We start from the raw sequence: 25,684 nt of genomic DNA, 5'->3' as shown, positions 1-25,684 counted from the left end.
AATGGGATGTAGTTATGTGACCGGACCGTCGGTCACAATACCGACACATCCATCCCGCCCCCTGAACATCCCGACAGTCGACTAACAGGGACTATTCCACGACAACTACAGAGTGGGAATTGAACCGCAAGGGGCTTTGTTGCGCTCGACCTTCCCCCCGCCAGCATTCTGTGGCCAGGATCCCTGTGGAACAGTCCCAACCCAAAAGGAATATAAGGGAGCATAAGACGTCATCAATATTTTCATTTATAATATAAACATGAAATTGTTAAATATATTGTATTTCCTAAAATTGTACCCCTGATTTGAATTTCTATGATTTTTGTTTGTCCTGTTCTAGTTATTGTAATTATTATTATTATTATTATTATTCATAATAATAATAGTAATAGTACTAATGTTATAATGATTAGTGTCTATGCAAGTGAAGCCTCGTCATTAGAATCTATTGCACTTATTCAATTCAATACGAAACGTGCATAAGATGTATTGTACTTAGGGGCTAATTCAGACCTGATCACTGCTGTGCATTTTCGCACAGCGAGTGATCAAGTCTGAACTGCGCATGCGTATGCGCGATGGTCTGCAGCGACGGGGAGCAACAGGCAGTGACGGGATGGTGCGAAAAATCCGATCGCACCCGTGATTGCAAGAAGATTGACAGGGAGATGGCGTTTGTGGGTGGCAACTGACCATTTCTAGGGAGTGTCCAGAAAAACGCAGGAGGGACCAGGCGTTTTGCGGGATTCATGACGTCAGCTCCAGCCCCGATCATCACAGCGGCTGATTATGTCCTGGGCTGTGCAGAGACTGCACAAACTGCTGTTTGTGCAGCTCTCCTGCACATGCGATCGCACACCTGCACAGCGACTTCCCCCTCCCCATGTAGACAGCGACTACCAGATCGCAGAGATGCAAAAAACGCACCCTAGCGATCAGGTCTGAATTACCCCGTGGGATACCTTAGTGTGACTGATCTGCAGGACAGCCAGTGACGACATGACCACACTTCCATAACATGTAACGTCTTGTCCTTCCCAGCTACGGATTGGCTCTGTTATAATCATATGATTTAGATCCTCACGTGTTCTCCCCCAAAATAGGATAGGCTGAAATGAAAGCATTTTAAAAATATGTTTCAAATGTCTGCAGAACAGGGGTGTCTCTCATGATTGTTTGATTCACATAAGCAATAACTCTATGTTTTATGTTTAGGGGCTCTATTCATGAAGCAGTGAAAAGAGTGGAGAAAAGGACCAGTGGAGAAGTTGCCCATAGCAACCAATCAGCTTTGAAGGAAGCTTTTATCAAGTACATTATATAAAATATGAGGGAGATGCTGATTGGTTGCTATGGGCAACTTCTCCACTGGTCTGTTTCTCCACTCTTTTCACTGCTTCATGAACAGACCCCTATACACGTGATTTCATAACGTTGCAGACAGTGATAATAGTGAAGAAGAGTTGACAGGAACCAACAGCAGACAGAAAACAAAGAAGGAATATATTTTACCATATTAAATATACATTGACAGATCTAGTATCATGTGTAAGGCGGCTACACGTTCTGGTTTTTCGAGAACATACCGGAACTGGGCTCTGTGCCCTGTTGTCTCAAAGACTGTCTATGGGACGTGAAAATGTCCCGGTTTTGAGTTCTTAAACTGATAGTGCAGCCAGCTGCCTCTGACCGCCTCTAGTACGCCTCCACTTGCCCGCTGCACATCTGTTGATCTGCCCCACTGCCTGGGACCAGGGCCATAACTAGGTGTGTGCAGATGGTGTTTTGCCCACAGCACATTTGAGCTGTGGGCGCACCATCCACATACACCGTGATTGGCCGACCTCACTGCTTATTGCCCCCATGTGCTCCACTCAGAGCTGGCCCGACCATTCGTGCCATATTGAGGAGGACGGCACCTAGCTTGCGGACCGGCAGCCAATCAGGAGCAACTGCAGTGGCTACTCCTGATTGGGTCCCGGAACCGCGAGTTCAGGCGCCACATTTGAAATGCCATGAGCGCTGTCAGGCTGCGTCATGCTTGCACGACGGGTTTCAGCAGTTGAATGACTGTCCCCTGAGACCTCAGAGACGCGATCAGCGATACACGGTGTGGACCGGAAGGATGCCACATGTCCTCTGCAGACTGCAGATTACGAGGCTGGGCTGAACTTAGGTAAAATAGCAGTTCCTCACAGCCATGTGACGCCTTCTCTCCAGAGTCACAGATCTGCTGCTGCAAGTGAAAGAACACTTACAGAGCGGTCAGACAGATTTCTGAGTGAACTGCATACTGCCCAAGAACTCCAGTCTGCAGGGTCAGTCTTGTCAGATCTCTGGTGCTTCTCTGCACAACAGAATAAAAAGGGAAGGAAGGAAGGAAGGAAGGAAGGAAGGAAGGAAGGAAGGAAGGAAGGAAGGAAGGAAGGAAGGAAGGAAGGAAGGTTAGAGTGGAGACTGGGGATTAAAAAACAGAGGGAGAGAAACTGCTATCTCTCTCCCTCCCTATCTCTCTTGTGGCTCTACCTGCCATAATGAGTAAAAGGGGACTCTACCTGCGGTAATGTGTAAAAGGGGCACTACCTGCCGTAAAGTGTAAAAGGGGACTCTACCTGGCGTAATGTGTAAAAGGAAGCTCTACCTGGCGTAATGTGTAAAAGGAAGCTCTACCTGGCGTAATGTGTAAAAGGAAGCTCTACCTGGCGTAATGTGTAAAAGGAAGCGCTACCTGGCGTAATGTGTAAAAGGAAGCTCTACCTGGCATAATGTGTGACAGGGGCTCTACCTGGTGTAATGTGTGTAAGTGGCACAACTGTGCGGTGTAATTTGAATAATGGAGACTATTGTGCAGTGTAATTCGAATTGGTATTATTTTGTGGCCACACCCCTATATTTTAAATATGGGGGTGGCACCGATGCTGTTTCTTGCACATTTTGCTAAAATGTCCAGGTATGGCACTGCCTGGAACCATATCTTATGACCCAGTCAGTGAGTAAAAACACACACACCTCCTCGGAGTATGATGCTGGGCTGCACAGGATTTCCTCAAAGCCTCAGCCCGGTGGCTCCTGTGTCTGCCGCAGCAAGTATGCTATCAGACAGCTTTCTCACTAACCTTAATTGCAGGCTTCCGAAGCTCTCACCTGGGACCGCTCAGCCTGTAGCAAGTGGTGGTGCATCCATCGCTGCTGCTGGACCGTGAGATGGGACCTGCCAGTGAATGCTGATTCTGCATGCTGCAGATGACTGAATCTCGTGAGTCTGACCCTGATACACCGCTCTTTGTCACACAGCATAGATGGAACCCACATATTTTATGACTGGCAGCCACCAGCACTGGTTTTACCTATTATATTGACCATGAATAATTTGAATTGGTCCTGGACCACCAACCCAGGGCACCCCTGCAAGTGTCCCGAGGCACCCCAGGGAGCCACGGCACACAGTTTGGGAACCTCTGCCCTAATGGATAAAGGCGTACCCAATATGGTGGTTAAAACCACTTCGATTGCGCAGGTGAGATCTTCATCTCATTAAGTACATGGTATTCCACACCAATGCAGTGACAACCTCTGAAAATTATAAAGCGATTCTCCACTTGAGGTATTTGCTTTTATTCCAGGTGAATATATATATATATATATATATATATATATGCCACATGGAGCATTATGGGGTTGCTCCAAGGTAGGTAGCTCTTAGCTTAGACATATTGTAGTAAGGAGCCATTATCATGTGGCTCCTTGCTGGTTAATCTTAGACCCAGATTGCCTCTGGACTGGCTTTTTATATATGTATTTGTCCTTGTTTTTTATTTTAGACACACCATTAATTATTTGATGAATGATGTCTACCTAAATGTCTTACTGGTCTTGAGAAAGGTTCGTTAAACGGACCGAAACGTCGACCAACAAGGCTTTTTGACCATTTTAATAAAAGTCTTTTTATGAACGGACTATATTCATTTCAGCGAGAGTGCACCTTCCACCTAGTGGAAACACTGTTGTTCAAGTGGACCGACCGGGTCTATTGGGAGCACCCGCAACGTTGGATTTATGAGATGAGAGTGCAGGATCGTCGTGGATATATATATATATATATATATATATATATATATGCCACATGGAGCATTATGGGGTTGCTCCAAGGTAGGTAGCTCTTAGCTTAGACATATTGTAGTAAGGAGCCATTATCATGTGGCTCCTTGCTGGTTAATCTTAGACCCAGATTGCCTCTGGACTGGCTGAGCTGGATGGCCTTAGTGTGGCATACCTTAACATTCTACTAACACTTTTCACTTATTAATTTTTTAACACTATTTCTCTATTTTAATTGCATTTCATTTTTGTATCACTTTCTCTATAGCTTCGGCTTCCTAAATACTAATTTATTAACACTATAGTTTTTTCACTGGTATGCTATTTATATCTGATTACGGTTATCATTCAGGGTGCTGGGAGAAACAAATGCCTTTTTTTTTTTTGCTTAGAAATACCCCTCCCTTTCGAGCACCTGAATGATATCACTAAGCTAATTGAGCATCTACCAATATATATATATATATATATATATATATATATTTTTTTTTTTTTTTATTCCAATGCGTCCAGCACTCTGTACTCAGAGTTAGTACGTACTGCGGTGCCCTCCCGGTGGGGTAAAGGTCCTCCACTATGTAACCAAGAAGTGTGTAGGTGGCACTCGGCAGACTCAATTCAAACGAATTATGCAAACATAGGTTTAATGACCTGTGTTTGCATAATTCGTCTGAATTGAGTCTGCTGAGTGCCGCCTACACACTTCTTGGTTTTATACAGTTGTGCTCATAAGCAGAGCCGGCGCTAGCCACTCAGCAAAGGGATGCAGTGCAGGGAGTCGCACAGCTGAAGAGGCGTTGTCCCTGCTCTACATCCCTGCTGCTGCCGCTGCGCCTGTCACAGTGGTTGACAGATAGCAGCGCTGGCAGATTACAGCGCGGCTCCCGCCCTCTCATCCTCCCCAGAGAGAGCCCACACACACAGCGCCGCTGTCATGCCCCGTGCTGCCTAGAGGTCTGGGGGCGTGGCCTAATCGCGGGAGCCGTGGTCACGCCCCTTTATGGAAAAATTACTACAAAAAATATGTCCAGTGCCGAGCGGAGGAGGGGGGGGGGTGCAGTCTGCAGTGCCGAGCTCTCAGCCAGGGTCAAGTCAGGGGGGAGTGTGATCAGTGTGATCAGTGTGATCACTCCCCCTCGGCCCCCACCCATACAGGAACAGACAGAGGCTCAGCAGCAGCAGCCTCTCTGCCCCACTGCAGCACAGCACACTGCATGTGCTGCCAAGATGAGAGCTGCTGCTGCTGCCCAGTAAGATAGGAGGGGAGGTGGGAGTGCAGCGGACCAGGGCCCCCGTTATGCCCCACCATCAGTCCCAGGCCCAGGTAATTAGTACCCGCTCCCTCCCCCCCTCCGGGGTCACTGACAACATCCTACAGAGCCACTGGAGCAACGGAGCCAGCAAGAAACCGGAGAAGAAGGGAGAGGAGGAGCAGCGCCCATGCCGGGAACTTCTGCAAATACCGGGGCCGCACTGTGGAGGGAATGAAGGCTGTACCTGGCATAGGGGGTCATTCAGAGATGAACGCAGAGCGCTGCATATGCAGCCAGTTCTGCGTTCATCTCTGTATATGCTGAGGGCCGCCCAGCAAAAAGCAAGGCTATCCAGCATGTGCAGTGCCGCCTCTCCTTTACTCTGGCGTAACATGTCTAAGCGGCTGTCCTGTGTGGTGTAACGTGTATAAGGGTACTACTGTACAGTGTAATGTGACTAACATACAGTACTGTGCAGTGTAATGTGACTAACGGACACTACTGTACAGGGTAATGTGACTAGCGAACACTACTGTGCAGTGTAATGTGACTAATGGACACTACTATGCAGTATAATGTGACTAGCGAATACTACTGTGCAGTGTAATGTGACGAACGGACACTACTATGCGGTGTAATGTTACTAACGGACACTACTGTGCGGGGTAATGTGAGTAATGGACACCACTATGTGTGTAATGTGACGAACGGACACTACTGTGCTATTTAATGTGACTAACGGACACTACTGTGCGGTGTAATGTGACTAACGGACACTACTATGCGTGTAATGTGACTAACGGACACTACTGTGCGGTGTAATGTGAGTAACGGACACTACTGTGCAGTGTAATGTGAGTAACGGACACTACTATGCGTGTAATGTGACTAGCGAACACTACTGTGCGGTGTAATGTGACTAACGTACACTACTATGCGATGTAATGTGACTAACGGACACTACTATGCGGTGTAATGTGAATAACAGACACTACTATGCGGTATAATGTGACTAACAGACACTACTCTGCGGTGTAATGTGACTAGCGAACACTGCTGTGCTGGGGAGGCGGGGTCATATTAATATTTGCTGATGAAGGGGGTTTCATAGTAATGTGTGCTAGGGAAGCGGCATGTGTAAAAGGATACCCTACCTGACGCAAAGTGCAAAAGGAAACTCTACCTGGCTCAGTGTGTAAAAGAGGACTCTACCTGGCGCATTGTGTAAAAGGATGCTCTACATGGAATAATGTGTGACTGGTTCTACTTGGCATTGTAAAAGGGGCTCTACCTGGCATTGTAAAAGAAGACAATACCTTGCACAATGTGTAAAAGGGTGCTCTACCTGGAATAATGTGCGACTGGCTCTACCTGGTCCAATATGTAAAAGGGGGCTCTATCTGGCGTAATGTATATAAGGGACTCTACCTGGCGTAATATATATAACTGGTACTACTGTGTGGCGTAATTTTGAATAATGGAGACTACTGTGCATTGTAATTATTTTACGCCGCTATACTTTACGGAATTTTTTTATGCCCCTATATTTTTGCAGCGTGCCTTTGGCATGCACTGTCCATGTTGTGGATCTTGAGGGGGAGGGGGGCACCAAAATATCTAGTTACAGCCTTGAGGATGAGATCGGTCACATTTGTATTTGTAGAAATGCACAAAATTGATAGTTTGCAGGAGGGCGCCAAACACTCTAGCACCGACCCTTCTCATAAGCTTACATACCCTAGCAGAATTTGTGATTTTCTGGCCATTTGTCAGAGAATATGAATGATAACTCACAAACCTTTCTTTCACTCATGGTTAGTGGTTGGGTGAAGGCATTTATTGTCAAACAACTGTGTTTACTCTTTTTAAATCATAATGACAACGGAAACTACCCTAATGACCCTGATCAAAAGTTTACATACCCCAGTTCTTAATACTGTGTATTGCCCCCTTTAACATCAATGACAGCTTGAAGTCTTTTGTGGTAGTTGTGGATGAGGCTCTTTATTTTCTCAGATGGTAAAGTTGCCCATTCTTCTTGGCAAAAAGCCTCCAGTTCCTGTAAATTCTTGGGCTGTCTTGCATGAACTGCATGTTTGAGATCTCCCCAGAGTGGCTCAATGATATTGAGGTCAGGAGACTGAGATGGCCTGAATAAAAGCCTAATTGTAGTGTGTTGTCATTAACATGCACACTTTTAGAACCTTCTTCCCTAGAAGAAGACCAAAGCTCATATTGAGGCACCACCAAGAAGATTGCCCATAGGGAATAAAACTGTAGCCCTGTCGACCATCTGCAGAAACCAAGCAGGTGTTATATGTGCTTACAATATAGTTGTATGTTTTAAAGTACTTTATAGTTGTATGTATGATTTATTTCATAATTATTAATTGTGTGCTTTTTACAGTGTGTTTTACCATACAAATCCTTTTTGAATTTCAGTAATCTGTAAATAGTTAAAATATGAATTTACCTTAGACACAAACTGTGTGTGTATTGTGTGAGAATCCGCTTTTCCAGGGGTCATTATCTGTAGAGATAAACAGTAGAGTTAGTGATCATTAGTAGTAGAAGCCCATATACTGTAAGTGTGGGGAGAACATACAGACTTCGTCCAAAAAAATGCTGAAGTTGGAATTAAACCAGCAGCCTCTACGTTGCACATTCATTGCTAATAAGCTTTGAATTCTTTCCAACAGTTGTTTTGTTCACATACTTAAAAAAGCAGAGCCATAATTCAGATCTTTTTTTGATACAAAATCAGGGTGCATTAATAGCTAACCAGATATAGTTTTACACTTATAATTATTTATGTATATAAAAGGGAAACATACTTTTTGTATAAGAATTTGGCATAGAAATGGCTTTGATTAGGGATGCACACATTATTTTATGCTGGTACCCACAGAAGTACCAGGATGGGACCAGTGCTACTTAGCCTGGGTTCCCCTTAAAGTCCGGAACCAAAGCGTAGTAACCTGGCCAGTGTGGAAGAGGTTTCTATTTATTTTTTACATTATGTGGACAAGAAAGCTGCGATTTCAGCTATTTCATCTGTCACATTCATCGCTTTTAGAGGCAATATTTTTTCCACTGTATTTGGTGGGAATTGATGAACTTGCAGCTTATTACAACCAACCATGTCTATTTAAAGCACTGAAAATACTGAGATGTTTTAATTTCACAGTTTTCTGTCTAAAATGAGATAAATCGCTTCATACGAATGCACTGTTGTATATCTATAATGGGTGCAGTGCTGGAAGAGCAGTGCAGATGGGCCCCTGGGTCAAGGGGGGCCAAGGCCGTACACCCTGCACTCCCGAACAAGGTCCAATCAGGATGAGGTCAGCACCATTTTTTTGTCAATTTCTTCAAAACAATTTTACTGACTCCATGTTTATGAGGAAATTGCAGGAAATTTGGCACACAACTCTGAGTTGCGACTCTAAAAGCTACAACAACATCCAAGTTTTAGTAGTTGATCTGTAGGTCTAGAAGAGAACTATAAAGGAAATGAAAACACATTACAGTTAGTTTTCATATATTAATGCACATTACTGTATGTAAAAACATGTAGTTATGGTAGACTTACCGTCGATAACTCTATTTCTCCTAAGTCCATAGTATCCATAGGATAAACATTGGGATATGAGGTAGCATCAGTGGAATGGCACCAATGATCAAAAGCTTTTGGCCTCCCAGAATGCAACAGGCAAGTATCCTATATCCCTGCCTCCTGGCTCAAGCAATTTAGTTGTTTTCCAAAGCTCAAGGCAGGAGCATCATAGAGAGCCCTAATCAGGCGAGAAGAACACACATGCACACACTTCCGTACAAGGAAGAGGTTAGTAGGTGTAAGGATCCTCAAATCATGTGCGCCAGGGTGGGATCCCTGTGGATACTGTGGACTTAGGATAAATAGAGTCATCGACTGTAAGTTTACCATAACTACGTATTTCTCCTGCAGGGTCCACAGACCATGCACAGGATAAACATTGGGATGTCCCAAATCAATTTAGTGGGGGGGACGCTCCTGATTGGACAGGAGAATCTTTTGCCCGAATGCAGCATCCTGAGAGATAAAAGGTATCAAAGGCATAATGTCTAATGAATGTGTTAATGGAAGACCATGTGGCTGCCTTATATATCTGTTCAGCTGAAGCACCACGGTTGTGCTGCCCATGAAGGACCTGCTTTACGAGTAGAGTGAGCAGAGACATTAGCCGGAATAGGGAGATCAGCTTGAGAATATGCTTCTGAAATCGTCATCCGAAGCCACCTCGCCAGTGTCTGCTTGTCAGAAGGCCATCCTCTCTTGTGAAATCCGTAGAGAACAAAGAGAGTGTCTGTCTTTCTGATGGCACTGGTACGATCCATGTAGATCCTTAAAGCATGGACTACGTCCAATGATGCATCTCCCACAGAAAGGTCCAGCCCTTGGAAAGCCGGGCCTACAATTTCTTCGTTAAAGTGGAATTTAGACACCACCTTAGGAAGATAACCAAATTTGGTTCTGAGAACCGCTCCATCTGGATGAAATATCACAAAAGGAGGGCTACATAACAATGACCCTAAGTCTGAAACTCTTCTAGCTGAAGCAATAGCCTGTAGAAAGAGAACTTTAGCTGTCAACAATTTAAGATCCACTTGCTTCAGTGGTTCAAATGGGGCAACTTGGAGCGTCTTTAGGACTAAAATTAGATCCCAAGGTGCTGAAGGAGGAACAAAAAGAGGCTGGATGTGAAGCATTCCTTGGAAAAAAGTGCGAACATCCTGTAGGTTAGTAATTTTCTTTTGAACCATACAGTCAATGCTGACACCTGAACTCTCAAGGAAGCCACCCGTAGACCTTTGTCCATTCCTGTCTGAAGGAATGCTAGGACTCTGGAAACTCTGAAAGACCTATGGTCACATTTCCTGTCACTGCACCATTGAATATAAGCCTGCCATATTCGGTAATAAATGGGAGATGAGGAAGGTTTCCTTGCTCTAAGCATTGTTTGAATTACCTGTTGTGAGACTCCTCTTGCTTTCAGGATGGAAGTCTCAAGAACCACGCCATCAAAGACAGTCGATCCAGGTTATTGTAATAGCAAGGACTCTGAGACAGTAGATCTGGTCATTGAGGGAGTAGGAACGGAGTATCCACCGACAGTCTCTGCAGATTTGTGTACCAATGTCTTCTGGGCCAAGCCCATTATTAGTATCACGGCGCCCTTTCCCTGTTTTACCTTTCGCATCACCCTGGGCAAGAGGGCGATCAGTGGAAACACATAGGGGGTCATTCCGAGTTGTTCGCTCGTTATTTTTTTCTCGCAACGAAGCGATTAGTCGCTAATGCGCATGCGCAATGTCCGCAGTGCGACTGCGCCAAGTAAATTTACTATGCAGTTAGGTTTTTTACTCAGGGCATTACGAGGTTTTTTCTTCGTTCTGGTGATCGTAATGTGATTGACAGGAAGTGGGTGTTTCTGGGCGGAAACTGGCCGTTTTATGGGAGTGTGTGAAAAAACGCTACCGTTTCTGGGAAAAACGCGGGAGTGGCTGGAGAAACGGAGGAGTGTCTGGGCGAACGCTGGGTGTGTTTGTGACGTCAAACCAGGAACGACAAGCACTGAACTGATCGCACTGGCAGAGTAAGTTTCGAGCTACTCAGAAACTGCTAAGTCGTGTCTATTCGCAATTCTGCTAATCTTTCGTTCGCAATTTTGAGAAGCTAAGATTCACTCCCAGTAGGCGGCGGCTTAGCGTGTGCAAAGCTGCTAAAAGCAGCTTGCGAGCGAACAACTCGGAATGACCACCATAGGCCAGATGAAAGTCCCATTTTACTGACAGGGCATCCACAAAGGTTGCTTTGGGATCCTTTGTCCTTGACCCATATGCGGGAAGCCATGAGATCTATCTCCGGTATCCCCCACTTGTCTACCAGAGTTTAGGACTCCTGGAATGAACACTGTGGACAAGGCAGGATGATGAAGTTCTGCCCACCTTAACGTGCAGCTTACCTCCTCCATTGCCTTTTGGCTGCGAGTTTCTCCCTGATGATTGAGGTACGCTACTGCCGTTGCACTGTCCGAGCGAATTTGAACTGATTTCCCCTGAATAATGTCCTTTGCCTGAATGAGTGCCACATATATGGCCCGAAGCTCCAATATATTTATTGGCAGGCAACTTTCTTCCTTGGTCCACTGACCCTGGAAGCAACTTTTTCCTGACACTGCTCCCCAGCCCTGAAGACTGGCATCCATTGTCAGAACCTCCCAATCTGAGATCCAAAAAGGTCTCCCTTTGTCCAAATGGGATGTCTGTAGCCACCAGGCTAACGACCTCCGTACTTCCAAAGGAGGGACCATAGGGGGTCATTCCGAGTTGATCGCTAGCTGCCACTGTTCGCAGCGCAGCGATCAGGCTAAAAATTGGCATTTCTGCTTATGCACCGCAATGCGCAGGTATGTCATACAGGTACAATGAGCATCGTGGGTTTGCACAGAGTCTAACGAAGATTCCAGTCGCACTGCCGAATGCAGGAAGTTTGACATGAAGTGGGTGTTTCTGGGTGTCAACTGACCATTTTCAGGGAGTGCTTAGAAAAACGCAGGCGTGCCTGGAAAAACACAGGTGTGGCTTGGCGAACGCTGGGCGGGTGTGTGATGTCAAAAGCCATCCCTCCGTCGTTAGAATCAATGCAAACGAAGAGTAACTACAGGGCTGGTCTTGTTTTGCACAAAAAAGATTTTGCTGGCGCTCTGCTTTACAAGCGTTCGCACTTCTGCAAAGCGAAAATACACTCCCCAGTGGGCAGCGACAATGCGTTTGCACGGCTGCTAAAAACTGCTAGCGAGCAATCAACTCGGAATGACCCCCATAGTCTGAGTTTTTATTGTCTGATGTAACCCATTCCATTTGGAAAGGATCAGACGTTGAAGAGGCCTTGAGTGGAATTGAGAATACTCCACCATGTCGAATGTCGACACCATTGATCCCATCACACGCATAGCTGCATGAATGGATACCCTTTGATTGTGTAGCAGCTCCTGAATCCTCAACTGTATTGTGGATATTTTGTTTCAGAGGTAAAAACACTCTCTGAAGACCGGAATCCAATACAGCCCCCAAGTGCGTCATAAGCTGTGACGGAACCAGGGACGACTTTGCCCAATTTATGAGCCAACCGTGTTTCTGTAAACAAGCTATCGCCTGTTGCAGATGACACTAAAGAAATTCCTGAGACTGTGCCAGGAATAATAGGTCGTCAAGGTATGGAAAAATCCTAATCCCCTGCCGATGGAGATTTGCCGTCATTGCCACTATAATTTTGGTGAACACTCTTGGAGCTGTAGCCAGTCCAAATGGCAGAGCCTGAAACTGAAAGTGTTGTTGCAGTATAGCAAACCTGAGATAGCACTGATGGGACTGTGCTATAGGAACATGCAGGTAAGCATCCTAGATATACAGGGATACCATAAAATCCTCCGGGTCCATGGCCAAAATAATGAAAAAAAGTCTCTATATGAAAGCAAGGCACCCAAATGTGCTTGTTCAGCACCTTGAGATTGAGTATGGGCCGGAACGACCCATTCGGCTTCTGAACTAGAAACAGGTTGGAATAAAAATCTTGTCCTTGTTGCACAGGAGGAAATGGAATTATAACTCCTGATTGAAGCAACTTTTGAACTGCCTCTTGTAAGGTCCATGACTTCATTTCTACTGAAGATGAGCTGGTACAAAAGAACCTTTGTGGAGGGTGTTTCTTGAAGGCAAACGCATAACCGTGAGATACTGCTTCTTGCACCCAGGCATCTGTGGTGGACTGCTGTCAGATCTGTGCAAAATGAAGAAGTCGACCTCCCACCCTGGGGTCCCCCAGGTGGAGGCCCACACCATCAGGCTGATGGCTTATCTTCTGGCTTGGAAGAAGGTCCTCTGGTAGCCCAATGCTTTTTAGTCTTACCAGACTTATCAGATTGGGACTGTTAGCCATAAGCCTTTCCTTTTGCTTTTCCTTGGGTCCCGCAGGGCTGAAAAGCTGGAAACCTAGGTTTGAATTTGTGGGTAGATGGAAACTTCACTTTCTTGGAGTCTGCCTCTGGCTCCAAAATACTGTTTAATTATTTACCAAAAAGAATATCTCCAGTAAAAGGCAAAGACTCTAAAACCTTCTTGGACTCTGAGTCAGCCTTCCATGTACGTAGCCAGACAGCTCTGCGAGCTGCTACTGCTGAGACTGATGTTTGAGAGGCAATAGTACCCATGTCCAAGGCTGCTTCTTCCATAAAAATAGCTGCCTGTTTAATATGTGCAATATGGGATTTTTGCTCTCTAGATGCTAATGAAAGATCATCCTCTAATGCATCAGCCCAGGCCGCCATTGCTTTTGCCATCCAGGCTGAAGCCATGGCTGGTCTAAAAATTGCCCCGACAAGGAGAAAATGGTTTTATTAAAAAAAATCTTTAACATCATTTAATGATGCTGAAGGCAAAGGCAATGTAGATTTTTGCATCAATCGAATGATGTGCGTATCTACTTTGGGAGCCACCTCCCTCTTTAAACAGTCCCCAGCTGGAAGAGGATAATGGGAATTCCATTTCTTTGGAATTGAAAACTTCTTACTGGGTGTGACCCAATCCTCTTGCATAACCTCCATCAGCTGTTCTGACTCCAGAAGTTCAGTTCTGACAGTTTTGGGACTTCTAAACACTGGAGCCTTGGATTTTAACAAAGACTCAGCTGCCTCCTCTAAGGACAGAATGGCTTCATAGCAGTAATTAGATCAGGTATAGCCACGGAGCTGTGACTTTCATCCTCATCTCTGTATGCAGAACCAGAATGCGAGGAATCCTCATCCGAAGTGTCCCCATCTGAAACGTGTAGACTGTGGAGATGTTATTTCATGTCTGTGAGATTTACCTTCCCCAAGCTTTTCAGACTGCTTTTGTTGAAAGGCTAAAGATTCCTGGACTGGATGTGATAAAACCCAGGGAGCATGTTGCATGTAAGGGTTCTATCCCTGGTATAGGAGCTGGCACTATCTGCTCAGCTATATTGGATAAGGGGGGGGTCATTCCGACCTGATCGGTGCTGTGCGTTTTCGCACAGCAGCCGATCAGGTCGGAACTGCGCATGTGGCGGTGCCGCAGTGTGCCGGCGCATGCCAGACAGCTGACGGCTGTCATAGCCCAGTGATTGCCTCTGCCTGATTGACAGGCAGAGGCATTCGCTGGGCGGGAGGGAGCGGCACGGCGGCATTTGGCCGCCATTTTGTGGGCGCACTCCAGCCAACGCAGGCGTGGCTGGAGCATCCGGGGGGCGGGCCGCAGTGGCTGCGTGACGTCACATGCAGCCGCTGAGACCTGGCCAGTGACGACTAACTCCCTGTCAGCCACAGGAGCTGCGCTGGCTGGGAGTTACTCTACATGTACAAAAGCATCGTCACTGTGCAATGCTTTTGTACTTGTGCGGGGGTGGGGTGCCTTACATGCGGGGCAGACTAGCCCTGTGCTTGGCTTCCCCCTGCATGTCAGGGAGTATGATCGTAGCTGTGCTAAATTTAGCACAGCTACGATCAGGTCGGATTGACCCCCAATGTCTGTGCAAAAGCAGCCCATGGGGGTTCAATTTGAACCTGTGACTGCCTTGGATTATTCAGGAGGCTTTGATGAAAGCTAAAACAATTTGCACATAATCCAATTTGAACCAAATCCTGAGTGGTTAATCCAGCTTTGCAGGACAAACATGAAATCAGTGTTGGTGCTGCTGCCTCTCTTAGACATGGTAAACAAATCACACACCTGTATGGTGTTAACTACACAATTTGTGACTTAAATCACTTTAAAACTTGTTAAAGTGACATACTGTACAATCCGATCCTGCCCCACCTTGTACCAGCATTGAGGATCGGTAATATACACAGAAACAGTAAAGTCAGCTATCACACTAGCAATCAGTCACAAATTATACATTAGTATAATAAGCAATATGAGCACATATTCAACTACAGATACATACTGTAAGTATGTAGGAGAAACATATTACTGCATTACCTTATATAGGACATTTAACGTATTCAGTCGCACAGCGAAAGAAACGGCAGCAATAGTTTACAGACTCATATGCATCAGGCACTTATCCAACTACTTGTACCAAATGGTAGGTAGAGACTTAGGGGTCTATTTACTAAGCTTTGGATGGAGATAAAGTACCAGCCAATCAGCGTCTAACTGCCATGTCACAGGCTGGGTTTGAAAAATGACAGTTAGGAGCTGATTGGCTGGTACTTAATCTCCATCCACTTTATCTCCATACAAGGCTTAGTAAATAGAGCCTTTAGTTCTGTATCACCTGGCTCAGGAGAGTGGGATACAGAGAGACTTAACCCCACTTCCAGGATCGATCAATTCATTAGAGATGGGAAACCATCGACCCTCCAGCTGTTGTTGAACTACACATCCCAGCAGGCCCTGCAACAGCTTTAGCATGGCCAAATAGCAAAACTGTAGCAAGGCATTCTGGTATGTGTAGTTCAACAACAGCTGGAGGGCCGAAGGTTCCCCATCCCTGCATTAGCGATTGCTGAGTGGATCCAGATGCAAATAGTGTACACAAACGCCCAGTGAACCCAACAACGAACACAGACGCCCAAGTGAACACCGACGCACCAGTCACACATCCGCTTATGCTGCAACTGGGTCCCTTTTCATACACAGCATCTCAGACGGAAGTGGGAAATCAGTTCATGGCGGGAAACTCGGAGGAAACTGGTCATGAACCGGGGAGAGGAGCGACCATGGGAGCGTTTTACCCCCCACTACTGACATCAACCTCAGGGATCCCGGCCTCACACTATTCCCTGAAGCCTATAATCCCTGGGGCCTAGCGCTGGTGCACCTGAGGTGGCAACCGCGTCAGCAACTAGTAGTCTAAATCCTGAAAACAGTGCGGCTGTGTCTCGCGTCTCCCCCGCTAAGCGGAACCGATGCCTTACCTTCTCCCCGTGCTCTGGCCACAGCCTGGTAACGTCTGTTGAACTTGCTAATACAATGCTGGAGGAAAAGAGATGCAGATGCACACTCTTAGCACTAAGAATACTGATAGTAAAATTTATTTAAATAAACCCTCACAATTAACATGGAGTATAATTGAAGTTCTTAGCACACATTGCGCAAATATGCGGGCCCATGTACCGCGGCCAGGTGATTTCATCACATGAGTCCCTAACATTCCTAATACTATCACATTCTATAAATTTATTCAGGACAAACCTCTAAATAGGGCGTTATCAATGTGTGATCTGAAATGCAGGAACCCAACTAATTAAAACAGCATGATAGCACCTCTGGATATCTTTAGTAATAGGATGTGCAGTCCAGGTCCCCCCTTTTGCAAACTTGCTAATACATCCTACACAGACACCTGCTGAAACAGCACTGTACACGTGGGTAAGCGTTGTCACGACCCGGCATGGAGTTGTTGGAGCAACTCTTTCTAAGGTACATATAAGACGCTTTTTAGAAAGATCACTCAAAAAGAATAAGACTATAAAAATAAAATAATAAAAAGCTTATGGCTGCTAAAAACCAGGAGCCTATTGACCATGGTCCGGATCCTGCCGCACCAAACAAAAAAAACTGAATTGCCTGAGCCAGGAGGTGGGGATATAGGGGACTGGCCCGTTGCATTCTGGGAGGCTGAAAGCTTTTGATCGTTGGTGTCAATCTGCTGACACTACCTCATATCCCAATGTTTATCCTGTGGATAACCTGTGGACCCTGCAGGAGAAAAGGGCTTGATTAATGGGGAGAGGGGGCAGCAAAGGCACACAGCCCCCCTTCACCAGGTCAGCCTGCTGAGAACTGCTTCCTAATGCATTATGTATTCAGAAGCGGTGGCATGGCAGCTGCCCTGGCGCTGGCTCGCTAATCTCCTCCCTGCATTTGCTCCCCTCCTCAGGCGGTACGATGCCGCACTACTGACACTGGGGGATGAGACATCGTGATGCAGGGGGTATGGCAGCTAAAGATTAGCTCAGTTGACCGCTAAGGTGGCATCAGAGAGAGCAGGTAACCCCTCGGTGTCTATGGCACCGCTTACCTCATCTGTGGCTGCTGCTTGTCTGTGTGTGACTGAAACGGCAGGTCCTCTTCTCCCAGCTCTCATCAGTTCCCTGCTCTTATCATCTGACAGCGGCAGCACTGCAATTCCAGCACCCAGACAAAGCACCCAGGAGAGGGGGTCCCCAGGGCCAGATTATAGGGGGTGCAGGCCAGCTGTGTCAATTTTGTTTTGTGGGAGCCCCTATAACTGTATTGCTTGCCCCCCCCCCCCCCCCCAAGCCTTAATCCAGTCCTGATGTAAAGGTAGGACGTAGCTAAAGTTCTGTAAACAATAAGAATTGCATAAGAGTTTATGTATTTACAGTCTTTCTAGGGCCAGGTGCAGACTGAGTGGGAGATGATGTATTATATAGCGGCATGGATCGTGTCGCTATAGCACTTCCTTCATCGCCTCATTACTGAGGCGAAGCAGAAAGCTACATATACAAGATGTATTAACATTTTGGACGGGATGCACTAAGAGAACGGAACTCATTCCGCCAAACATCGCATTGTCATCGCATTGGTAGTACTAACATATGCGATTAGTACTGCAAAGGACAGCTTTTGCGATAAGAGATGTCCTTTGCAATATGCTCCCTTCACTGGACTTCCGGTATCAGCCCTGGGAGTCCAGTGACGTGGCAGCAGCAGGGCATGCTGGGAGAGAACTGATCGATTCCCTCTCGCAGTGCAGAAAGAAGCCCATAGGCTTCTTATACAGTAATCCCAGCTTTTACGAGGCTTAGTGCACATGTAAATGCGGCAAAAACCCTGAAACTGAGGTTTTAACATAATTTTTCGTTTCGTGCATCCTGTCTCTTGTCTGCCAAAGTGAAAACTCCCCCCCTCCGGCGATTCCCGTCTGAGCACACAGCACATCAGATTAGTGCTGATGCGCTGTGTCTCTCTGCCCAGCCGGCTGCACTGGGCATGTGTGAGATCTCACTAGCATTGCCAGATTTCTTACAGCAATGTCCCTGGCTGTGGTGTATGGGCAAAGACACCTGCAACTGTGGAAATAGATAGCTGCAGGTGTCGGAAGGTCAGTGCAACTGACCGTTCATACATTGCCCTGCATGTCGGCGTGCTATCTTGTAGATAGCAGCAGCGGTATACAGAGGGGCACATACTGTAGCGCCCCTGTCATTTCACTCCTACCACCAAACATTTCTTTTTTCTGCTATATTACAGAGGTGTTTTACATTTTATCTGATGCACAATGCAAATACATTTGTTGTGCATAAAGGGGGTTATTCCGAGTTGTTCGCTCGTTGCCGATTTTCACTATGCTGCGATTTGTTGCTAATTGCGCATGCGCAAGGCACTCAGGGCGCATGCGCTTAGTTATTTAACTAAAAACTTAGCAGTTTTGCTGTGGATCCTGCGGCGCTTTTCAGTCGCTCTGCTGATTGGTGAATGATTGACAAGAAAGGGGCGTTTCTGGGTGGTAACTGAGCGTTTTCCGGGAGGGTGCTAAAAAACGCAGGTGTGTCAGGGAAAAACGCGGGAGTGTCTGGAGAAACGGGGGAGTGGCTGACCGAACGCAGGGCGTGTTTGTGACGTCAAACCAGGAACTAAACGGACTGAGCTGATCGCAATCTAGGAGTAGGTCCGGAGCTACTCAGAAACTGCAAAGAATTATTTATTAGCAATTCTGCTAATCTTTCGTTCGCTATTCTGCTAAGCTAAGATACACTCCCAGAGGGCGGCGTCCTAGCGTGTGCAATGCTGCTAAAAGCAGATAGCGAGCGAACAACTCGGAATGAGGGCCAAAATAAATTGTTTAAAACATGGGCACAGTGTATGTACAGTACATGTTCATGTCATAAACCAGGCACACACTGTATGCTACTGCTGCATCCAGCACCCCTCCAAAGATAGTTGCTGCTCTGCATGTGGTCACAATTTCAGCTTTTTAGGGAAGGCAATCTGCGCCTACCATTTGGGGTGCAATTGCGAACAATCTGCCTCAGCACCATACTACCAAGTAGGTGCTTGCTTTATAGATGTCAAAGTTATCCTTAGAAAAGTAAAACTCTTTTGTAAAATGACAGTAAAACCGGTTGTGCAATTGAAGCAAAACCACTTACTGTGCCAGCCAGGTCCTGCGGGATACAGCACAGCCCTCCATTCGGAGATGTACATGGAGAATTCACTGCTGACTGGTTCCTGCAAAAAGAGGAAAGTGAAGAGAGAAACTAGCAGGGCTGTAATCAGGAACTGTGGGGCCCGAGACTGACAAAATAGACAGGCCCCCCACACCAAAATATTTTTTGCCACACCGCTCTACCCCTATGTGATGTCACACATCATGACATTACATATGGGTGGAGCATTGCGGACCTGCAACAATGATTCACAGAGAGCTGATGCATAGGGAAGGCTTGTTTTAAGTCCTCCCTGTGCATCAACCCGCTGTTATAGAAAGCAGCCGGTGCTGCTTTCTATGTATTAGCGGTAGGAGCCAGGGGTGGGCCCCCTCTCTATAAGGGCCGGGACTCCTGTCCCCGCAGTTCCCCCCTGATGGCTGCCCTGGAAACTAGTATAATTCACCCAGTTTAGAAAGCTTTATTGTAAATATATTATGTTCCATTATGTGGTACAATGCATGATTTTATTACAGGTTGAGTCTCCCTTATCCAAAATGCTTGGGACCAGAGGTATTTTGGATATGGGATTTTTCCGTTTCTTGGAATAATTGCATACCATAATGAGATATCATGGTGATGGGACCTAAATATAAGCACAGAATGCATTTATGTTACATATACACCTTATACACACAGCCTGAATGTCATTTTAGCCAATATTTTTTTATAACTTTGTGCATTAAACAAAGTGTGTATACATTCACACAATTCATTTATGTTTCATATACACCTTATACACACAGCCTGAAGGTCATTTAATACAATATTTTTAATAACTTTGTGTATTAAACAAAGTTTGTGTACATTGAGCCATCAGAAAACAAAGGTTTCACTATCTCAATCTCACTCAAAAAAGTCCGTATTTCGGAATATTCCGTATTTCGGAATATTTGGATATGGGATACTCAACCTGTATTTCAATTCATATTTATGAAAATGCAGTTAAGAAATTGCACTAAACTAACGTATTCCTATGCAGCCTTCCTCAACATTGTCGCTATCCTGCAATCTCATAGATATTAATTTAGCCCATAAAATAACTATCATATTCACTATTTGTGGAAGCTAGAGATGCACCTAAAAGGTAAAAGTTCAATAATAAAAGTTCAATATACATGTACACAATCAGCGCAATGACTTGCTGCATTGGAGAAATCACTAGTGGATGCAGTCTCTGTACACATTATTGTGTTTGTTTTTATCTGAGGTACTACAATTATATCCATCAGTGATTTGGAATCTTAATTTCACAAATTGATTATACTCATCTCACTCACAGTATTGATGCTTGAAAAATCTGTTAAAGTTGTATTGCTAAACCCCTGATGAAGTCCGTAGGATGAAACGCATAGGGTTAAAATGCAGTGTTCATCTATTCAGCCCAATTTCTGATTATCTACAAATTCTGCCTCCAAAGAGATTTATCAGAGCAATATCTATCCCAGCGCTGATTGTGGACATGTATATTGAACTTTTATCATTTTAAATGTTGTACCTTTTTTGAGAGGCTATTGTACTTGTGTCAAATGAATCCAATATTTTAAGGGAATGATACCATCATGCATTAAGAATACAACTACTTCTGGATGACCTTATGTATTAAGGATACTATTGGTTGGATATAATATATATCACCATCACGTTTATAGCGCCCTCTAAATCTTTTTTTTATATTGGATGTAATAATTGTAGTGCACTTCTGTTACTATGGGACCATACCTTACAAAAGACACTGCAAAAACTCTAATCCATGTTCTCAGTATCTCCCGCATTGATTATTGCAATAGTCTTCTTACTGGTCTTACCAAGAAGAGACTCTCACCATTACAATCCATTCTGAATGCAGCTGCAAGGCTAAGCTACCTCGCTAGACGTTTATCATCTCCAGATCCACTCTGTCAGTCCCTCCATTGGTTACCTGTATTCTACCGTATTCAATATAAAATACTTTTACTCACACACAAGGCCAGTAACCAAGCTACACCAATGTACATCTCTTCACTTATCTCAAAATATCTCCCAACCCGACCTCTTCGTTCTTCACAAGATCTACGTCTCTCATCCACACTCATTACTCACTCCCATGCACGGGCATCGCTACCTGCAGCTGACAGTTCATACGTCGTTCCTGCGCATTTTGGACTGCTATCTTTTCGATAGCAACGGCGATAAGGACAGGGACGCATCACTGTGCCCGCACCGCTGCCTTTATACAAGAGAGAGATGCGGTATAGCGTACATAACGTGGTAATAAATATACCCATAATGACGGGTAATAAATATACCTATCCATCTCTAAAACTCAATAGCGGCCAAGTACACACATTTTCTGTATTTCTGTATTTGACTGACAATTGTGAATGTTCTCTCCACAGACTCTACTGCATACTATCTATCACCATCGCTTCCTTATTGTCACTATTGTGACATTTGCATATTAAATGTGATATTTTCTATTCCCTTTCACTTTTAATTGCAATTGGTGATCTCATAGGGGTATATTTACTAAGGTGCGAGTTTTTTTAGAAGTGGAGATGTTGCAACCAATCAGATTCCACTTAACATTTATCTTGCTGCTTCTAGAAGATAAATGCAAAAATCTGATTGGTTGCTATGGGCAACATCTGCACATCTAAAGAACTTGCACATTAGTAAATATACCCCATAGTGTCAGCACTTCCTTTATCCATTTGTTTAGGTGGTATACCTATACAGTCAGCAGTTGAGAGACACCATACTTATTGTTAGAGATGATCGTGTTTGGTTCTCAGAGAACCAAACTTTCCCCCCAAACATCCCGTTCAGAGCCAGAATCCGAGTCCGGCTCGGGACTTCCCGCCAGACTCGGAAACCAGAACGAAGCCAAACGTCATCATCCCACTGTCGGATTCCATCTAAACAGCCGCGCGCCACCGCCATTTTCACTCTGGACTTGGAGAATGAGGGAGACAGACCTCTGTCACTCTGTGGGTGGTGGCGTCGGGTGGGGTCAGTGTGTGCTCTGTAGAGGTGCTGTTCCTGTCACTGTGGTGTACCTGTGCTGTTAGTGGTGCTTTCCTGGCTGTCACTGGTGTTTCATGTGCTGTTAGGGGTGCTGCAGCTGTACATGGGTGTTGCTGTCCTGGCTGTCACTGTGTTGTACAGGGGGCAGAGGCACTGTAGGGGGATCAGTATGATTTACCTACAAACAAAATCACGACGGTCAAAATACTGACAACAATTTATCAATGGTCAAAACACAGACAAGATCAAAATACCGACATGGTGAAAATACCGACATTTAAAATGTTGATAAGGTCAAAATACTGACATTTAAAATGTTGACAGGTCAAAAAGTCAACACGAGTTTTCAAATTTTATTTGGTGTGTATGTTGACATGGACACCGTATAAGTCTACCACGTCCCCTCGCATGGTGAGTGCTTCGGGCTATTATATTCCCCCTCCACGTCCACTGGGATGGTGAGGTATGAACAAGTCAGTTTCAATTAAAAAATTATTAAAATTCAGGTCAATTTTTTGACCTGTCAACATTTTAAATGTTGGTATTTTGACTATGTCAGCATTTTTAATGTCAGTATTTTGACTATGTCGCTATTTTGATCTTGTCAGTATTTTGACCGTCTGTATTTTGATTGTAGGTAAATTGACAGCATTCCCACTGTCCTCCTGTATGATGTGAAAATACAGGGGTGCTAGCTGTAAAAAACCTGGGTTGCAGTGAAAACAAATGTACACTGGCCCTGTCTTTTATGCTGTAAAAATTCAGGGGTGTTGCTGTTAAAATAAATGTACACTGGCCCTGTCTTGTATGCTGTAAAAAAGCTGGGGTGCAGTGAAGATAAATGTACACTGGCCCTGTCTTGTATGCTGTAAAAATTCAGGGGTGCAGTGAAAATAAATGTACACTGGCCCTGTCTTTTATGCTGAAAAAATTCAGGGGTGCTGCTGTTAAAATAAATGTACACTGGCCCTGTCTTGTATGCTGTAAAAATCTGGGGTGCAGTAAAAAATAAATGTACACTGGCCCTGTCTTGTATGCTGTAAAAAATCTGGGGTGCCGTGAAAATAAATGTACACTTGCCCTGTCTTGTATGCTGTAAAAAATCTGGGGTGCAGTGAAAATAGATGTACACTGTCCCTGTCTTTTATGCTGTGAAAATTTAGGGGTGCTGCTGTTAAAATAAATGTACATTGGCCCTGTCTTGTATGCTGTAAAAAAAAAATCTGGGCTGCAGTGAAATAAATGTACACTGGCCCTGTCTTGTATGCTGTAAAAATTCTGGGGTGCAGTAAAAATAAATGTACACTGGCCCTGTCTTTTATGCTGTAAAAATTCAGAGGTGCTGCTGTTAAAATAAATGTACACTGGCCCTGTCTTGTATATTGTAAAAAAAATCTGGGGTGCAGTGAAAATAAAAATACACTGACCCTGTCTTGTATGCTGTAAAAAATGTGGGGTGCTGTTGTTAAAATAAAAGTACACTAGTACTGTATGCTGTAAAAATACAGCGGTGCTGCTGTTAAAATAAAAGTAGACTGGTCCTGTACGCTGTAAAAACACAGGGGTGCTGTTGTTAAAATAAAAGTACACTGGTCCTGTAGACTGCAAAAATACACTGGTGCTGCTGTTAAAATAAAAGTACACTGGTCCTGTACGCTGTAAAAACACAGTGGTGCTGTTGTTAAAATAAAAGTACACTGGTCCTGTAGACTGCAAAAATACACTGGTGCTGCTGTTAAAATAAAAGTACACTGGTCCTGTACGCTGTAAAAATACAGGGGTGCTGTTGTTAAAATAAAAGTACACTGGCCCTGTAGGCTGTAAAAATACAGGAGTGCTGTTGTTAAAATAAAAGTACAATGGCCTTGTATGCTGTAAAATACAGGGGTGCAGTGAAAATAAATGTACACTGGCCCTGTCTTGTATGCTGCAAAAATACAGGGGTGCTGTGAAAATACAGGGGTGGTGGCACTGTCCGCAGTTGCGATGTCTAGGCCTGACCTTCACAACACTGTATTGGAAGAGGAGGCTCCTACCACTATTTGCACGCCCTCTGCAAGTGCTGGGAGGAGCACTGCCAGTCCAGTTGCTGATATTGAGATTGAGGATGTCACTGTAGAAGTACACCAGGATGAGGAGGATATGGGTGTAGCTGGCGCTGAGGAGGATGTTGATGATGAGGATTCTGATGGTGATGTGGTTTGTTTGAATAAGGCAAGGCACCAGTGGAGACAGTTGTTTGCCATGGGATGAAAATGCCCATTGGCATGCCTGGGAAAAATACAAAAAAATCCACCTCTTTAGTGTGGAATTATTTCTCCACATATCCGGGTTTCAAGCCATCTGTTGCCTTTGTCAACCTATAATAACTAGGGGTAAGGACGTTAACCACCTAGGAACATCTTCCCTTATACATCACCTGCAGCACATTCATCATAAGTCATTGTCAAGTTCAGAAACTTTGGGTAATAGCCTAAGCAGTCCACTGACACCTAAATGATGTGGTTTGTTTGAATATTATTTCTCTGTGAGGATGAGGATGTAAACACTAAAGGGGGGGCGGGAATCTGAGGATGAGGACGATATCTTGACTCTGTAGAGCCAGTTTGTGCAAGGAGAGATTAATTGCTTCTTTTTTGGTGGGGGCCCAAACAAACCAATAATTTCAGCCACAGTCGTATGGCAGACCCTGTCGCTGAAATGATTGGTTTGTTAAAGTGTGCATGTCCTGTTTATACAACATAAGGGTGAGTGGGAGGGTCCAAAGACAATTACATCTTGCACGTCTTTTCTTTGCCACATCAGTCCAGGGGTGCTGCCCCACTGCCGTTTAAGTCCAGGGGTGCTGTTGCCTGCCTGCTGTGCAATTCTTCAGGGGTGCTGCCTATGCTGTATAAGTCCATGGGTGCTGCCGTATAATTCCAGGGGTGCTGCTGTATTTGATCCTAGGTTTAAATGAAAGCCTAGAGCAGATATGAAACAAGGTTCAACATCACAAACATATTTGTGAAAACATAGCCGCAAAGGTGGAAATGGAAATTGCTATTTTGACAAAGTGTTTTGTAATAAAATGGGGAGAGACCACAT

General features: G+C 44.9%; 1 protein-coding gene across 2 annotated transcripts in view; it reads right to left on the bottom strand.

Moving 5' to 3' along the window:
- The window catches only part of LOC134966428 (probable pleckstrin homology domain-containing family N member 1), a 101,240-nt gene that overhangs the window by 41,062 nt on the left and 34,494 nt on the right, over positions 1-25,684 (bottom strand). Inside the window, exons 2-4 of one of the 2 annotated variants that reach the window (XM_063943165.1) lie at positions 19,535-19,613; positions 7,825-7,881; positions 963-1,109 (exon numbers count right to left, since the gene is read on the bottom strand). In XM_063943165.1, coding sequence (XP_063799235.1) covers positions 963-1,109; positions 7,825-7,881; positions 19,535-19,613 — 283 coding nt within the window. The remainder of the gene's footprint in view (positions 1-962; positions 1,110-7,824; positions 7,882-19,534; positions 19,614-25,684) is intronic. The other variant, XM_063943166.1, reaches the window with a different exon arrangement.

Source organism: Pseudophryne corroboree, chromosome 10 (genome assembly GCF_028390025.1).
Source record: "Pseudophryne corroboree isolate aPseCor3 chromosome 10, aPseCor3.hap2, whole genome shotgun sequence".
NCBI lineage: Eukaryota > Metazoa > Chordata > Amphibia > Anura > Myobatrachidae > Pseudophryne > Pseudophryne corroboree.
This window is presented reverse-complemented; position numbering and strand designations above follow the sequence as displayed.